Genomic DNA, 18,626 nt, shown 5'->3' with positions numbered 1-18,626 from the left:
CAAGAATTCAACAAAGGTTAAAAGAGCATACAAAACAATGTCCCGAGGTTGTGGTTATAAACTATTATTCTCTACAGTTTACTGGTAATCTACAAAATCACAATTTTATAGGTACAATAATCTTTAGACTAATTCAACATTTTCAACATAACTTAGAAGTTCTAAAAGTAATAGAAAATCATAACAAGAACATTATAATTTTTTATCAAAAAAAGCATAGTAGAAAAAGAATCATGTTCATCATTTGCATCATATATTTTATCATCATATTTGAAATGATTAGAACACTTTGTTTTTAAAGTTATATATAGTATTATCCACAACTGTCTCCAGACTGAGAAAATCAGAAATTATTGAAATTTGAGGAAAGGTTATAAAACCAGGGAGCCATTTACATAAACATAAAAACCAATTCTTCTGTCCATTGCTCTCTTGAGCTACACCAAAAGATGCTGAAATAAAAATATTCATAAAATTGACCTGGATGGTCCCACTCAAATGTTATTCGACATTCCTGGGAATCTCAATGTTGCTCACCCTTTCTCAAATTCTTTATGCTTTTCTTCATAAAGTAGTGAATTTAGAGCTTTCCCCACTATCCTTAAACCCTGGCAACATCATCCTGACTAATCATATTCAAAGACCTTCCCCTCTCCCTTCACTGAGAAAATGAAGCCAACAAAATTCAAAAATCTCAAATTCTCATCAATTAATTTTTTTCAAAGAGTTATCCATTCCAGAGAGAGAAAGAGAAAGAGAGCAAGAAGGAGAAAGAGAGAGAGCATGCATGCAAGCAGGGGAGGGACAAGCAGACTCCACGCGGAACATGGAGTCCGACAAAGGGCTGGATCTCAGGACCCTGAGATCTGAGATCATGACCCAAGCCAAAACCAAGAGTCAGATGCTTAACGAACTGAGCCATCCAGGTACCCCTCAAGTTCTCTTCAATTTAAAACATCACCAATTATAGCTATTCTGCCTCCATGTCATTCATATCTATGTTCCCCGTCATTTAGTGAACTCTTAACTGGTCTCCTCTGCTCACATCCTTTTATGCTCAACACATATTTCTGCATTTAAATTAATACATACTTCAGTTTCCTATAACACAAGAATTTTTAAAATAGCACACCATTTTTAACATGTGATCAATGTGGTTAAGGTTAAAACATGTCTGTTTAAAAGCTTTAGGCAATATAAAAGCATGTTTTCCTCTGGTATAGAGAACGATCTCAGATCAAAGGTTTATTTAAAACTCTATAAAACTCAGCAAACATTCTCTGATAAAATTCTAAAGAATTCTTCTGGCATTCTCTAGAGTTCCAGCCCGTTCATCCATGCACTATGGGCTCACTGGGAAAGGAACAATCCCTTCTGGTCCACACTGCAAGACAACACTGCCTGGGAGACCCAACAGCCAGACCTACACAGCTGCTGAGGAAACGTATTCCTGCTGGTGGTGCGCAGTGGGTCAGCCCCTGTCCAATGAGGACCAGGTGTTAAAAACCTTAGCACTGAAGAGGAAACAGCAGTTTTAACTGAAGAAACTGAGGTGACGCATCAGAACAGCTGATGCTCATTTAATATAGGAAATAAGAGAGAACCATAAAACACTCCACAGCAATATCACATTGAAGTCCTCTGGAAAAATCTAACAAACCAAGATTTCTAAAACAAATTCAATATAGCCCATGAAAATAAAATTGATGTGGTAAAATTAATAACTTAGACATTAACAGAAATTATCACTACAACAAAGAGCAAAAGAAAAAGAAATGGAAGTTTTGGGCGAAAAATAGACACGTGGAAGTCGGATCTGGGAGCTTAATGTGCAAGTAACAGGAGTGTGGAAAGAACAGGAGAGGGAGGAGAGGAGAGGTTTTAGCAGTCAAGATTCCACGAATATGTGAAGAAAGAACCCTCTTTAGACAAGGAAGAACTCAAAGTACAATTCATTTACCCTCACTAAAAATTACATGAGGAAACACAGTAGGGTCTCGTCAAATGAAAATTTAATCAGAATAAAGATCCCAAGATAAAAATACCCAAGAAGTGAGAAGCCATGAAATTAGCTGAACTTATACAGGCAAATACAACTCCATGACGATAACCTGGTTAGAGACTATAATCAAGTTTTAGAGAGGAGTTTTGAATTTCTTTTTTTTTTTAAAGCATACTATGAGAAAAAAAAAACCTGGAGCTTAAATTCCCAATTATTTCAATAAAGCACAAGAGGGCAGCCCCGGTGGCCCAGTGTTTTAGTGCCGCCTTCAGCCCAGAGTGTGATCCTGGGGGCCCGGGATCAAGTCCCACATCAGGCTCCCTGCATAGAGCCTGCTTCTCCCTCTGCCTGCGTCTCTGCCTGTCTCTCTCTCTCTCTCTCTCTCTCTCTCTCTCTCTCTCTCTGTGTCTCTCATGAATAAATAAATTAAAATCTTTAAAAAAAAAACACAAGAAGAGAAGAAGGGGCAATAAAGTGCAAGAATGGCATTTTTTGCTATTACTTCATGTTTATTATTACTTCTAGTGAGAAATACAGGATTAACTATGCTATAAAATCTGTGATCAACTCAGGAAAACCAGGCCGACTCAATAGTACAGAGACATCAATAAAAATGCAGTGTAATTACAATCATAACCCCATTGGCATTTTGAGTGGGCTAATAAATTCACTCAGTAAAATTCATGTGGAAGAAAGTAATATGCAAAAGTCAAAACAGCCCAGAAATTTTTAAAGAATAAATGGGAAAAATTGCCCTACATGATGGCAAACCTTAATAATAAACCTACTTTATTTAAAATAGAAAATCAGCAGAGACATGTATCGAATTATCTATAATAAATACATTTAAAAAGTATGCAGTAGTTGAAGAAGCTGGAAGATGGATAACCCAATGTTAAAGAAAATTGAAAAATAATTACATCTTACCTCCCCCTATAATTATAGTCATAATTTTTTAATTATGTGGCTATTTTAGAAGTTCTTGCCTAATAGGAGAAACTAGAGTATGTATTAACATAAATACAAAAATATGTTTTAAATATATACATATGGAAAGACTCCAAATGTTAATAGAGGTTTAATAACCTAAACACAGAGCTATACATTAGGTTAAGCCACATAAAACTGTCATTTTCATCAGGCAAAAATGACCAAATATTGGCAATTTAGTACAGGTCAACATAACGGGAATTCTGGAAAGACAAAGGTGGCAGCAGGATTTTGATTCCTCTTAGTTCCCCCATAAGAATGAGGACAACAAAGTCAAAACTCCTTGAGACATACACCAAGTAAAACTAGGTGACCCGACATCTCTGCAAACTCCAAAGGAGAGGAGATGGGGGAAGTGAACCGACCTAGGCCCTGCAGTATTCACACATGTGCAAGGGAAACACAGGGGATTCCTAGGCTGTCTGATGGGCCCAAAGGGGCAAATTCCACCATCACTAACGACTATTCAATAGAATGCTCAGTGCTTCTATTTGAGGACTTGAGTGAATCAGAAAGCGATTTGGACACAATAGTCACGAGTGAGGTCAAGAGGCTGTGACAGGTGTGAAGGGGCTGAAGGTGTTTAGGCTTCCCAAACTCTTAAAACTCTGAGCTAAAATCCCCTACCAGGACAAACCTGCTAGACTGAAATTCAACTGACCAAGAAAGTAGAGGAGAGGTAAAGAACAAGAAGGTCTAGAAGTGGGAAGGGAACACAGTCAGGAGATCTCAAAAAAAGAGACATTTTTTGGCAATTCAGAAGGAGTTCAAAGCTACAAACTCAAAATAAATAAATAAATAAATAAAAAATAAAAAAAATAAAAAAAGCTACAAACTCTCATCTTCTGAACTCTCCTTAAAGTTCATGAAAACAATTATGTTTTAAAATGAGCAACAAAAGGACTGTGCTAGAATCCAATACAGGGCTATTAAGTAGAGAAATAAGGAGCAGAATAACCTTAGAGACAATGAAAGCATGCCAGAAAGACATGACCACTAAAGACAGGACTGCAGCCCAATTTTCAAAAAAAAAAAAGTTAAAAGAAATTAAGAAAATCATAGAAAATATAAAAGAACAACATAAATTAGAAAGCCTCACAAACAACGTGATAGTACTCAAAAGATAATTTTTTAAATGGAAAATAATTTTAGGGGCACTTGGTTAGCTCAGTCCATTAAGCATCTGACTCTTAGTTTCAGCCCAGGTCATGATTCCAGGTTTGTGAGATTGAGCCCCTAGGAGTGCTCCCGTTTAGCAGTGAGTCTGCTTCCCTCCCTTCTCCCTTGCCCCCCTCTCCTGTTTTTTCTCTCTAAAATAAATACATAAATCTTAAAAAAAAAAAAAGAAAATCATTTTTAAAACATAAAACAGACTATGAGGAACATGAGCACAAATAAATAGAAGAGATAATGGCCTCAAAAAGATATGAGGTAAAAATGAAAATTTTATAAATCAAAAGGAAGGAAGGGATTTGAAATAAAGTGACAGAAAGGCAAAGTAGATCCAAAACAGATACAGTAGCAGTTCCCAGAGAAGAAAACCAAATCAATGAAAAAGAAAAAAGTTAAAACGTTAAGAAATTCACTTGAAATTAAAAAAAAAAAAACAAGCAGATAAAAAGCAAACAAACCTGAAATCATATACTAAAAGGGCACCACGTATTCAAAAAATATCAATGTGGAAAAACCAACACTAGGTACACTAGTGGAGTTGAAAGAAAAAGAAAAAAAATCAATTCTTTGGGCATCCAGGTTCTAAGTAAATAAATTAAATGAACAAAGGTTCTTATGGATTAAAACAAAAAATTATATTACCATGAGACTTTGCAATCTCAGTGCTGCATGCCAAAAGACAATGAATGATATATATTAAATTTATTCAAGGAAAGAATACACCAAAGATTTTATGGCCAAATAGACTTGCAAAGTCAATGCTGCAAACTGTTAGGAAAATCCAAGAACTCAGAAAACGCTGGTCTTAGGAGCCCTTACAGAGGACTCTACTCCGGAACAAAATGACTCAGGAGGCTGTTACAAAATCAAAACATGAGCCTTAAAAACAAGTAAAAACTACATATGTAAACCTAAATTTCTGTATCTATAGAGACATACACACATACTCCTGTAGGCTAAAAGGAGGTGAGAACATAAGGGAGATAGTTGGGCCCATTAGGGCCATATCTCAGATAGATCACAACTATTAAACCCTAGGAGGAAGGGGAGAGCACGTGCAATGTCACAGCATTTCACTGGAAGTAGAAGAAAATAACTTCACATGAAAACATGGGTAAAAGGAAAGGAAAATTCTAATATCCTCATGGTTGAGAACCAACAAATAACAACCAAAAAAATCTGGGGCCAGGGAGAGTGATAAGGGGATTAATATTAATAGGAGTATGACCTTAAGGGGTAAAAATAAACTTGTCATATATTAAAAGTAAATTGCATACACAGCTTATATTAAAACATGGAAGAATACAATTTTTTTTAAGATTTTATTTATGTATTCATGAGAGACACACAGAGAGAGAGAGAGGCAGAGACACAGGCAGAGGGAGAAGCAGGCTCCACGCCAAGAACCCAACGTGGGACCCGATCCCGAGTCTCCAGGATCACGCCCTGGGCTGAAGGTGGTGCTAAACTGCTAAGGCCGGGGCTAAACTGGGGCTAAACCGCTAAGGCCAGTGGCGCTAAACCACCAGGGCTGCCTGGAAGAATACAATTTTTTAAAAAGCTTCTCTTGATCAAGGAAACCAGATTCCCTTGAAAGTATATTATTCCATAGATTTTTCTCTTAAAACCAAGTATTTTACATAATTCTTGAAAATTAAGTTTAAGAAGCAACACCAAAAAATAAAAAATAAGAGACCCATGAATGGAGAAGTAGAATGTGGCTGGTCCACACAATGGAGTATTATGCAGCAGACAAGAATGAAGCGCTGACAGACGCTAAGCATGGATGAACGTTGAAAACATCATGCCGAGTGAAAGAAGCCAGTCACAAAAGACCACAGATAGGATTCCATTTATATGAGATGTCCAGACCAGGCAAATATAGAGACAGAAAGCAGGTAAGTGGCTGCTCAGGGCTGAGGTGATGAGCAGAAATACCATGGAGGTGGAAGGGGACAAGGCTTCTTTTAGGAATGCAGAGTATGGTCTAAAAGTAGACGGTGGTGGTTATACAACTCTCAATATAATAAGAACCACTGAACTGAACAGTTCAAAATGGTGAATTTCATGGTATGTGAACTGTTAAAATAAAGCTGTTATTTTCAATATACAACCCAAAAAAGAAGAGAATCTAATTATATGTCTAGTTAGTGGCATAATCATGAGAAGGATTATTCAAGCGTCTTGAAAACACAGTAATATGATAGTATATCCCTAAGGATGGGGGGAAAAACTTAAACTGTTTTTCAGTAATCATACTGCTGATGGTATTATTCTGAGACTGCTGTGTATGTATTTTGGAATACAGTCAGTGTATCCTAATATTCTGCTACTCTGATATACTAATGTCATCATTTCTGTTATCACTGTAAATTGAGATTTTCAGTGTAGAAGTCAAAAGAGAGTACATAAAAAATTTAAAATCTTGGGCAGCCCGGGTGGCTCAGCAGTTTAGTGCCACCTTCAGCCAGGGTGTGATCCTGGAGACCAAGGATCGAGTCCCATGTTGGGCTCCTTACATGGAGCCTGTTTCTCCCTCTAACTGTGTCTCTGCTTCTTTTTCTGTGTGTCTCTCATGAATAAATAAAATCTTTAAAAAAAAATTTAGATCCTGATTTTGAATTGTTAGTATGAAATTGTGAGGTATTTTTGTATATTTGTGTGTGTTTTGTCTACTAAAGAGAACTAAAACAATGATGGACCATTTCAATGAACAATGCCAATACTGTAGTCCTGAAATACCATTTCCCAATAAAAGGAACAGGGATTCCCTGAAGATAAATCAGATTCCCAATCTGAAGCAGATGTACGATATGAGCTTAAAATAGATTCTTATATCAGCTATCAAAGAAGCTATTAAACATTACTCACAATGGCTGTGATAAAAGGACTTTAGCCAACTTGAGTATGTTCCCATTGTCCAAAAATGGGATAATGTGAACATCAATTATTACAATTTCTTCATTGGATTACAATAATGATTTTGATGGGTTGAAACATATCAAACAGGTTTAAATTCATGAATTCAAAATCACATTAATAAAAAAAAAGACACTAACTAGTTTATTTAACTAAATAAAAAAGGAAAGACTCAAGCATATTCACTCCACCATTTCTGTTCAACTATTCCACTCAGTGACCAAATAATGACTGAGGAAAGTTTTTCTTTGCAGCAATATCACTTAATGCAGCTGATAATTAAGTTAATAAACTATGAAAAAAAAGAATTAGAATATCACTTTTCAATCCTTAACAAAGTAAGGGTCTAAGGGATCTAGGTAATGATCATTAACTGCTAATGTTTCAAAAAGACAGTCATATATTGTATGTGTCCCCATAACACCATCAATCAACCAATCAAAAAAATCCTGAATCTAATCAAGCCACTAGTTCTTATAGCCAGTTTACACAAAACACAGAGAAAAAGGAAATTCGTGAAAGGACAACTGTAGATACAATCACCAAAATTCAGACTGTAGAAGACTCTCTATGGGATGAAAGGCTCAGGTTCTTCAATAAATATATGGCAAAAAAAAAAAAAAAAAAGAGAGGGAGCTACAGATTTAAAAAGACTTAAGAAATATAATGAACTGGGAACACCTGGTGGCTTAGTCAGTTGAACGTCCAACTCATGATTTCAGCTCAGTCATGATCTCAGGTTGTGGGATCAAGCCCTGCATTAGGCTCTGTGCTGAGCATGGAGTCTGCTTGAGATTCCCTTTCCCTCTGTCTCTGCCCCTCCCCACCATTCACTCACTCTCTAATAAATAAAATCTTTGAAAAAAAAATATATATATATAATTAATTGTTACCTTGTGTGATTATTTGAAAATCAACTTAAATTGTACAATATGTTTTAAAGAAAACCAAGATAACTATGATACAATCAAAAGATGAACACGAATTTGATCTGTGATGGCTATGGGAGTTAACACTATGTTTAAGGTCTGATGATTGTACTGTGGTGTATTTCTAGAACAAGCCTTGTCCTTCATAGAAACATACTGAGCTATTTAAGGATAAAATATGACATCTGAGGTTTTCTTCAAAGTGATAGAGGAAGGTGTCAAGTACTTATAGGTACTGGCCATGAGCTGATAATCAGTGTGCGGGGATACAGATTCAAAGGGATTCATAGTATTATTCTCTCTACTTTTGCATGGGTTTAGTATTTTCCCTAACAAAAAAAATTTGAACCATATAAAAAATGAGGGAAAAAATACAGAAAGCTTTATAATCTCTGACTATACACAAAAGAAGGTGATCAAGACTAAAATAAAAATTCTAAATTTCTACCTAGTGAAAAATGTCATAAACAAGTTAAAGATGGTCTATAGCCATAATAAAAATGAATATCCATAAAATAAAGATAGCTCCAACAGATCAAAATTGTAACAAAAAACTCAATAGAAAATGAACAAAATGAATCAAAGAAAATTCAAAGACATGTATGTGCCCATAAACATGACAACATGCTCAATGTCACTAAAAATGAAGAGAATTAAAGATAAAAAGAAAATTATATAGTTTTTACTGATCATGATTGCAAAAATAAGGACAAATGGGCTTTCTCCTATACTGTCAGGTAAAGTACACAATAGTACAGCCGTTTTGAAGAGCAACTTTTCAGTATCTATCAAAGATTAAACTGTGCATACCCCATAACCCCATAATTCCATTTCAATTAACCACTCTTACAAGAACAATGGAATAAGTTCATAAAGGGGAATGTACACATAATATTTATTGCTACACTGCTTATAAAAGTAAAAAAAATTAAGTGTCCATTAAGAGTGAAATGGTTAATCATCAGGGGAAGGCAAATCAAAACCATAGTAAGATGTGCGCCTGGGTGGCACAGTCAGTTGAGCATCTGACTCTTGGTTTCTGCTCAGGTCATGATGTCATCATGGTTGTGAGATCGGGCCCCATGTCTGGCTCTGGGCACAGCGTAGAGTCTGCTTGAGAAACTCCCCCTCTCACTCTGCCCATTCAGTTCATGTGGATGCACACTCTCTCTCATTAAATAAATAAATAAATAAATAAATAAATAAATAAATAAATAAATAAATAAATAAATAAATAAATCTTTTTAAAAACCGCACACAAAACACGATAAGATTATCACCTCACAGTGAATGGCTATTATCAAACAGTTAAGATACATGTGTTGGTAAAGATGTGGAGAAAAGGGAATGCTTGTGCACTGTTGTTGGGAATGTAAGTTGATGCAGCCACTAAGGGAAACAATACAGATGTTCCTCAAAGATTAAACACAGACCTATCATATGATCTAGCAATTCCACTTCTGTGTATTTATCTAAAGAAAACAAAAACACTAAGCAAAAAGAAATCTGAACCCACTGTGTACAATAGCCAAGATATGGAAACAACCTAAGTGTCTACCAATGGGTGAATGGATAAGTGTGAAATTTTATATATATATATATATATATATATATATATATATAAATATATATATAAATATATATGCTATATATGTATATACACACACACCAAGTCACTTGACCAACCCACTTTTATTTATATATATAAATATATAAATATAAATATAAATATATATATAAATAAAAGTATCCTGCCATTTGTGATGAGGATGGATCTTGAGGACATTTTGCTAAGTGAAATAAATCATACAGAGAAAGACAAATACCATAATGATCCTACTTCTAGGTGGAATCTAAAAACAAAATAAAACAAAACTGAGCTCAGAGATACAGAGAACAGATTGATGGTTGTCAGAGGTAGATGGCGGGATTTAAATAAAAGAGTAAAATGATTCATTCCTATGATGGAATACCAACCATGTAGTAGTTAATTGCAACTGAGGTAGAGTTACATATACTAATATGAACAAATCTGAAGGAGGGGGGGAACAAGTCTTATCAATCATAGAATAAATATAGCATTATCACTTTTAAAAAACAGAGCGCTTTTGGATGTTATATGGAAGTTCTGAATCACTGTGCTATACACCTGAAACTAACATTACACTGCATGTTAACTAACTAGAATTTAAATAAAAACTTTTAAAAATTACCTGTATCACATAACAAAGATATATATTTATATAAGCACAAAAAACTCTAGAAGATGCAAACCAAAGCATTACTACTCTGAGCAGGGGTACAAGATAAGCAGCAACTTTGCTTCTTTATATACACATTAAACAAAAGAAAGCACATTGTTTTATAAAATAAAGGAACAGGTCAAAGTATAGTTGATCCCTGAATGGCACGAGTTTGAACTGCATGGGTCCACTTAAACGTGGATTGTTTTCGATAAATACAGTACAGTACTGTAAATGAATGTATCTTCTCTTTTGATTTTAATAAATTTCCTCTTGCTTACCTATTGTAAAAATACAACATATAGCCCAGGTAACACACAAAATACATGTTAACCAACTGTTAAAGTTATCAGTAAAACTTCCAGTCAACAGGAGGCACTTACTAGTTTTGGAGAAGTGAAAAGTTTTATGTGTTTTTTCAACCGTACAGGGGATCAGCATGCCTAACCCCCATGTTGTTCCAGGATCAAATGTAGTTTTTATGTTACCCTTCAAAAGTTTCTATGCTTCTACACCAGGGGTCAAAGCAGAAACTGAGATGCCTACAGGGCTAGGTGGATGATATCAACAGGGGTGCTAGGGAAGGGTGACAGTAGAGAATAGGAAACGATAGGCACTATGGTTAACTGGAGCCTGCCAGATGCTACTGTGTGGGAATGTAAGCCCAGTGTTGACAGACCTCCTCCTAGCACTTTAAGGACAAATTCCAGATTTTCACGTGAAATCTTATTTTCAAATGCTACCCACTAAGCCAAAAACTACTTCAAGTACTAGGTGGGAAAAGTAGAACTTCAAAAGGCAGTATACTGTAATGGTTAAGAGCACAACTTTACAGCCTGTTCTGGGTCACATCCTGGCTCTGCCCTACAGGTGTATATAGGATCTGAACCAAGTCACTTGACCAACCCACTTCCATATAGCAAGTATTCAGTTAATGCTAGCTACAAGTCTTTTTGCTACTGTTGTGTTGTCTTCATGGGATGCAGTTCTCCACTGTGAGCTGATGAATTCTGTCCTCTGATCTTCTCCATCTTACATCAGATTTGACTCCATTGGCTCACTGTGGTCAAAAATAACATAGAACAACTGCCTATTTCCCCTTAAGTATGCATGCTTCTTTTAGAAAACAGAAAACCTATAGGCAAATGAGCAAGGATATGCTTATTAGCTTGCCACTTAATTAAAAAGTCTGTGCAACTTTACTAATGAAATCAGACAAGTAATGACTGAAGTAAATAAAACAATTAACTACTATAATTGTGTTAATGAACACTGATCTGGAAGGCAGGGCTAGGCGAGTACTATTGTCTACATAGTGTTTCCAATGGGGCTCACTCAGAATTGCACTGGTGCTGGTCTGGCTACACAGGCAGCTTGTTGGAGGTTTGTTAATGTCAGTACTCATGTCCTACCTCAAGAGATTCTGATTCGCCCTATATCCCAAAAAGGCACAGGTCCCTGAATTTTCAGAAACTCCCTGGGTAGTGCTGATGTGCAGCCAGGTTTGGATACCATTAGCACAGTTAAAAGTGTAGCATCCCAGAATCCTAGGTTTGAATCCCTCCAACAATCTATAGCTCCTACGATCTGGGGTAAGTCATTTTACTCTCCTTATTTGTAAAATACAGAATTAACACCACCACTTCACTCATTTGTTGTGCCTGGTATACAGTAAGACTTGATAAATAGTAGCTGTTGTTACCATATTCCCTAGTTTCTAAAAGCTTTGTCCACTCTGAATATATAAGGCAACCTCTTCAGGGTTTCTTGTGCATACAGAAAAAATTAGCATAATTATTCCTGGATCATCAAACAAACAATATTTTATTGGCCAATAAACTTATAATAATTACATCATCATTTGTAATTCAAAAGAAAGTAATTCATAAAATAATCAAAAGTCTTCCTTAGGATTTGAGGTAATATGCACGGTAACATGCAGTGAGGCAACTAGATCTTTTTATACACTACACTAAATAAATATTTTATCTTTCTTTTCTTCTGAAAATGTATAAATTTCATAAGGTAAAGCAAAAAGGAAGAAGCATAAAATAACCATATCATAATCTGTGGCTCAAATATTTATGGATATTTAACATTTTAAATGCACAAAACACAAAGGACTGTACAACATAAAGAGTGAACTCTATGTAAACTTAAAAAAAAATCAGCTAGGACACTGTGGAATCTCAGGACGGAATGCAGACTGAGATGAAGTAACTCTAAGTATATTACAAACATATGATATTATGTCACTGAGGAGAGTGAAGGAAAGAGGTGCTGACCTAACTCTGGAAAATTCTGTGGGGACTCTCTAAGACCAAAGACAAAAGTAATTGTACTGAAATGCCGTACTCTAGTTCACAAATTTACCTTTAGATGGGTCCTGGTTAGCAGTTCTGAAACTACTTTACATGTATCCTCCGGCTGTACCAATATGTGAATGAATGTAGTAATGGGAGCCAGGTTTCTCACCACAAGAGAAGAAATTACAAATAAGCAGAGGAGGAAGGCTAGGATGAACCTGGTAATGCTAGATTAGGCCAGAGACATCAGTGTGAAATCAGGTTTAATTTTCACAGACAGGTAAGCAAGGAGACAGATGATCAATTAGTCAACTGATCAACTGTCAAGCTGTGCATACACACACATGGGATGAAGGACATACCTCTATTTTCTAACTCTATGACTGAGTGGGCCTGGAAGCAATGATACCCAACAGTAACATCCAGTGCCCAGATCTTCATCTCTAAATACCATACTCCCATAAAAGGAACCGGAGCTCCTCAGGGAAATGGCTGATTTCAGGACTGCAACAGGAAAAATAGAGGATGATGTCACAAATAAGAAACTGCTCAAAAGCAACACCATACACAAAAAGATGCAAGCATGTCAAAAGGACACAGAAGGAAAGAGATCCAGTGACGAAGCAGGAACAATGTGAGCAACAATGTAAGGAGCAATACTCCTAGATTATAACCCAAAGAAAAAATAAGTATTTATGACTTTCCAGTGAGGTAAGTAAATGGGAGAGAAGAGGTAAATCTTTCATACAGAATAATTCTAAATAATTCATGTAGTATTCCCTTCCTCTGGAGTAGAGAGACACTGGCCTCCCCTTGAATGTGGGTTGCATTTAGTGACTCACTTCAGAGAACTAAGCATGGGAAGGAAAACTGCTAACTCATGGAGGAACCTGGCAGACACCACTTTCAACGCGTGACCCAGGTTAACACCACCAGGGACAATATGATGCCATAGGGCGTTGCAACTCTGTGGCATTCCTGCACAAGCCCAGGCCCTCAGTCTCATCTTGAGAAGACACCAGACCTATTCAAATTCCAGGACACTCTACAAGCCATCCAGACCATGACAACCAAGGGAAGACTAAGAAACTACCACATACCAGAGGAGACCGAGAAGACATGACTAAGTGCAAAGTGGTGTCCTTGACTGGGTCCTGGAACAGAAAGAGGACATTAGCGCAAAAACAGAAATCCAGTAACGTCCGCAGTTTAGGTAACAGTATTTTATACCAATGTTAATATATTAACTTTGACAAATACAGCAGAGTTAAGTAAAAAGCTGGATAAAGAATGTATGAAAACTCTGTACTATCTTTGCAAGTTTTCCATAAATCTAGAATTATCTCAAGATTACAGGTTTTTAAATTTAAAGATTTTGAAATATAATAAAATTTTAGAGAAAAATTGCTTTATAAAGCATGTTTATAAGCCAAAGGGAATTAAATATAAGACCATAAGCACTAATTACAAGTAACTTAGTTATAAAGAATAAAAATACAAAGACATAGACAAGAAAGCTCAAACGTCCTAAGTATTTTTCCTCCTTCCTACAAATCCTTCAACTATATTCATTACTATTATCACATAACCTAAAAAAAAGCGCAAAAAAAGATGTGTATTGAGTACAATCTGTGGTGCCAGCTGGTCAAGATTCTTCTATCAAGAATGAAAATAAAATTGTCCTTAAACCAAAAGGCTATACACTGCTTAAAATGTATGCCCTTCAAATGTAGGAGTATTTGGCAGAGATTAAAAGGTTAAACACATTTTAAAAATAAGAACAGAATAGTCTAGCCCATACTGACTGTTAGCTTCAAAAGAAAAAAAAAAAGTTTAACAGAACCTCTAAAAAATTAATAGTTTATATTTGGCTTCTATAGCATTTTACCATTTATACAAACACATTTCAGGCCTCACAACAACCCTGTGAGGTAGGTAGGAAAGTATATAGTCATTTTACAGATGTGATAACTTAGGGTCAGAAAGATTAAATCATTTACAAAGTCATGTGGTGAGAAAGACCCACACCAAGGAATGGAATCCAGTTACTTGATTTCAAAACTGTGGCTCTTTCTCCAACATACTCAAAAGACTGAAACAAACCCAGAAGGAAAGTCTACATGTGTTCATACACATACAAGTACACACCTCCCCTTCTAGAAGTTATGTCCCTGACATGGTAAGAAAAAATAAGTCTAACTTTCCCACTGAGTTAATTGTAGTGTTGGAGCCTCATCTTGTATTCATTTAGATTGAATTTCTACTTCAGCTCTCAGTTACTCTTTTGTTATATGACAAACATGACATTTTATAAAACAAAAAGCAACAGGGGCGTCTGTACCTCATTTTTCTATACAAAAAATTCTACAAGTCTTAAATTCACATACTTTTTTTAATAAAATTTTATTTATTTATGATAGTCACAGAGAGAGAGAGAGAGAGAGAGAGAGAGAGAGAGAGGCAGAGACACAGGCAGAAGGAGAAGCAGACTCCATGCACCGGAAGCCCGGTATGGGATTCGATCCCGGGTCTTCAGGATCACGGCCTGGGCCAAAGGTAGGCGCCAAACCGCTGCGCCATCCAGGGATCCCCTAATTCACATACTTTATGAGCTCTGAATCTATATATCTTTTCTTTTCTATAATAAGGATAACCTGTTTACTTAAATCACAACTGGTCAAAACAAAGGAATGCAACTTTGACAGGAATTCAAAACGATGGACTACCTACCACCATCTATTTTCAACTTGACTTTTTTTTTTTCAACTTGACTTCTAATAGAAAATGTAGCGCACTCATTTCCAATCTTTTTCTTGTTCCAACACATTTCAGGCATGCAAAGCTCTACCATTAGTAGCAATGGTTCATTGTCACAGAGGGTCCCCAGGCGAGAGGAAGACAATTTGGGAGAGGGAGTTTAAAGCAGTTGTAAGAAGCCCCCATATACCTCCCAGGGCCCTTACTCTCGTGAGAGTCACTGAATCAGAGATGGGGTAATACTGCCAGAGCTGTTTCATTCATATTACTTCAAAAATAGTGCTTCACAATAAAAATCAATCATGGTCCCTGTCTTGTCCACATGTGTTCTCATTGCAACTGAACCACTCCAGCCAAAAATCTAGTTCAAAGTCAGTCATTCACCATCTGAAGTATATGGCAAATCCTCAATCTGTGTCTAGTTTTGTTCTACTGATTTTGAAACCTGCACTATAATAAAATTGTATGAAATTGTTATGGACTAAAAGGGGAAAAAGAGTCATTTGCTCTAAAAAAAAAAGCACAGAAAAAAATCATTCAGAGTTAAAATACTGTTCAAAAAGACTCATATATAAACTCACTATTAAGACTTGTAATTCAAATAATACTCAAAGTCAACTAACTTCCTATAGCTACAAAGTACAGACTCCTTTTGCAAACATCTTGCTATATTATGTGAACCCCTTCTCCTAGGGGTTCATGGTCTAGTTCATGAAAAATAAAAGTCTTATAAACTCAGATTCTCTTCCAATGTTATCCATTATATATATATATATATATATATATATATATATATATAAATGCCTTCTGTTTTATCACCTTTCACTCCAAAGCAAGCCAGATTGTGTAGTAAACTGAAGTTTAAAAAATAAAAATGAAAGGTGCACAAATATGTATGTAGATAGCTACTAAAATTTAGAATTGCGACATAGAACAGGACAAAGGATCTCAAAGATGTGGGTGCTTTTGCTTTTAGCCAGATGAACATGCAAACTCACCACAAAAGAAAAAGTGTTCTTCTTCCTCTGAAGAACAGTATCCAACAGTGTGCCCTCTCTAGTTTTAACACCCTTCACAGTCAAGAATTTCTGAGACATCAAGCTATCAAAATAAAATGTGTATTGTTTTCAAGCTGCTTTTTCTAGGAGGCATACTCCTCTCACAAAAATCTTCACATATTGAGGCATGGATTTGATAATTAAGGCTTCCCTTAAACTTCTATCATTTATACTAATCACAAACTTTGCTAAATATGTAAACTCTTTTTTCCTTTGATCATTCTTATAATTCTCTACAACTCACATCTCTTTAAAATACAGTGGCCAAATAGCCTCTTGGCCTGTGGCTAAGATCATGCATAGTATCTGTTCTTATCAGTTTAAAATACAGTGGCCAAAACTGGACATGCTACTCAAAAATAAGCTAGTACAAAGAATAGAGAAAAGAACGAGATCCATGACCTCGGATGCCATATTCATTTAAAAATATTTCAGCATCATGTTGACTTTTTTACTGACTCATATTCAGTCTGTGGTCACCCATGATTGTGGCTTTCTTCCCTCTTTATTTATACCTAGTCTGTCCTTCTCCATCCTATATTTATATGGCTGGATTTTTTTTCCTCCACACACCACCTTACACTTAATTCACTAAATTCATACAGTTTTCAAAGATCCATTTCCCCATTTATTACAGTGCTTTATAGAAATGTTTAAGTCTGCAAGTTACAGTAACTATCACTTACATCTTAAAAATATCAAGACTACGAAAGTACATAATAATCAACACAACACACTGTAATAATGGAACTGAAGACAAAACCATACTAATGCCGACCAGAAACCTACCTCCACTGGATGGTCACTCTTTACCAGTGCTATACGTGCCCTTTGCAAGGAACCGTCCATCAGCTTGTGAAGTCTTAAAATTAACTTTCTTAACCCCATTTGCTTCAGGGCTTTGTCTACAAATGGCCTATAAATAGAAGTCAGACAATGTCTACTAAAGCCTGCCTCTGTGCTGCAGTCTGGTGCTCCCCAGCCAAAAGAATCATCCTCAGACTCAAGCCTCTCAAGCTTCTTCAGTACACAGTCCTGTGAATGGATGCTGAAATTGGTGTCAATGGGCTGTGTGGGCTCTGGTGCCCTTGGACCTGAGAGTTGTTCTTCTTCACTCTCATCCGTACTACTTTCCAGCTCTTTCAAGTCCCCTTCTGTGTCATCACCCTCATCTTCTGGCTCATTGCCTTTGGACGATCGAGGAGAAGGGATTTCAAACACTGGCCAGCCAATGTCTGATAAATTCTTGATGCCCAAAACAGTGCCCATAATCCTTAACTTCTGATTTAAGTCCTTTGTGATGTTTAACCACAAACAGAGTGCCTGCACCCTGTCCTGGAAGTCTTTTGCAGCATATTTTTCATAATCCTTTTGAAGAGCCTGCAATGATGGATAAAGTGCTTCCATGTACTCCAGCAGCTCCATTATCCGCTTTACCTGCTCAAATGACACCCTCTGGCGTTGGAGATGCTCATGATATGTTGAGTAACCCACAATTTTTGTTCCAGGAGGGGCTCTGCGCTGCCCTTCTACTGAAGTACCATTAAAACTAGCTCCATTTCTAACAAAGGCAAAGCTCCCATAATTAACTTTGAAAGTAAGGATTTCATTAATAATATCAGGGATGGCTTGACGGGCTGTATATAAAAAGAGGTCCTGGTCATTAATGGTCCGTCCTGCGTGCCAGGCTTGTAGCTCTAACCAGATCAGTTCATTAGATCGGTTAAACCAGAAAGCAGATGTATTTTCCTGTCCTCTTTGCTCCCTGTCCTTCTTCTTTGAGACTGAGGTAAGCTTTAGCAGAAGTCGTAAAGTCTCAAAAAACTTTAAGCGATCTGCTGGACAGTCAGTCCTAGAAGTCTGGCGTGCAGTTCTGGGTATAGGCATGGGCACAGATACCGGAAGCTTAGCATTGCTGCAGCCAAGACTGAGGTAAGGCTTATTAAGATCCACATCTGGAATTGATTTTTTGGGCAAAGACCCACCCACTGAGTCCAACATGAACGAGCACTGCACATTTTTCTTATGATCACGCTCTGTTGTCCTAAGAGCAGCTCGAATCTTCTTCTCCTGCTTATAGCTATATTCTTCCACATTCTCCATGGTTTTTCCAGTGTCTTTGTGTGGAGGCTGGTTTGGTGCATTCATTTTTTCTAGTAAAAAGAAATAAACAGAACACTGGGTTAGCTCTAAAACATGAAGCTACTCAGTATCTTCACTAAAACTGATTCACATTTACTTATTCTTCA

The 18,626-nt window shown here is 36.5% G+C and overlaps 1 protein-coding gene and 1 non-coding gene across 6 annotated transcripts in view; one reads left to right on the top strand and one right to left on the bottom strand.

Annotated features, from left to right (window-relative positions):
- MAP3K4 (mitogen-activated protein kinase kinase kinase 4) overlaps positions 1-18,626 on the bottom strand; it is a 112,539-nt gene that overhangs the window by 41,833 nt on the left and 52,080 nt on the right. For 4 of the 5 annotated variants that reach the window (XM_055310440.1, XM_055310442.1, XM_055310441.1 and 1 more), the window contains exon 3: positions 17,167-18,530. In XM_055310440.1, coding sequence (XP_055166415.1) covers positions 17,167-18,530 — 1,364 coding nt within the window. Of the gene's footprint in view, positions 1-13,662; positions 13,717-17,166; positions 18,531-18,626 lie in introns of all 5 variants that reach the window. The other variant, XM_055310439.1, reaches the window with a different exon arrangement.
- Positions 16,646-16,829, top strand: LOC129501116 (U2 spliceosomal RNA). The gene has a single exon (XR_008662674.1). It is a non-coding gene; the product is annotated as a U2 spliceosomal RNA (small nuclear RNA).

The sequence above is a fragment of the Nyctereutes procyonoides genome, unplaced genomic scaffold, assembly GCF_905146905.1.
Source record: "Nyctereutes procyonoides isolate TBG_1078 unplaced genomic scaffold, NYPRO_anot_genome, whole genome shotgun sequence".
NCBI classification, from domain to species: domain Eukaryota; kingdom Metazoa; phylum Chordata; class Mammalia; order Carnivora; family Canidae; genus Nyctereutes; species Nyctereutes procyonoides.
The sequence above is the reverse complement of the archived record's forward strand: the minus strand, read 5'-3'. Positions and strand labels throughout refer to the sequence as shown.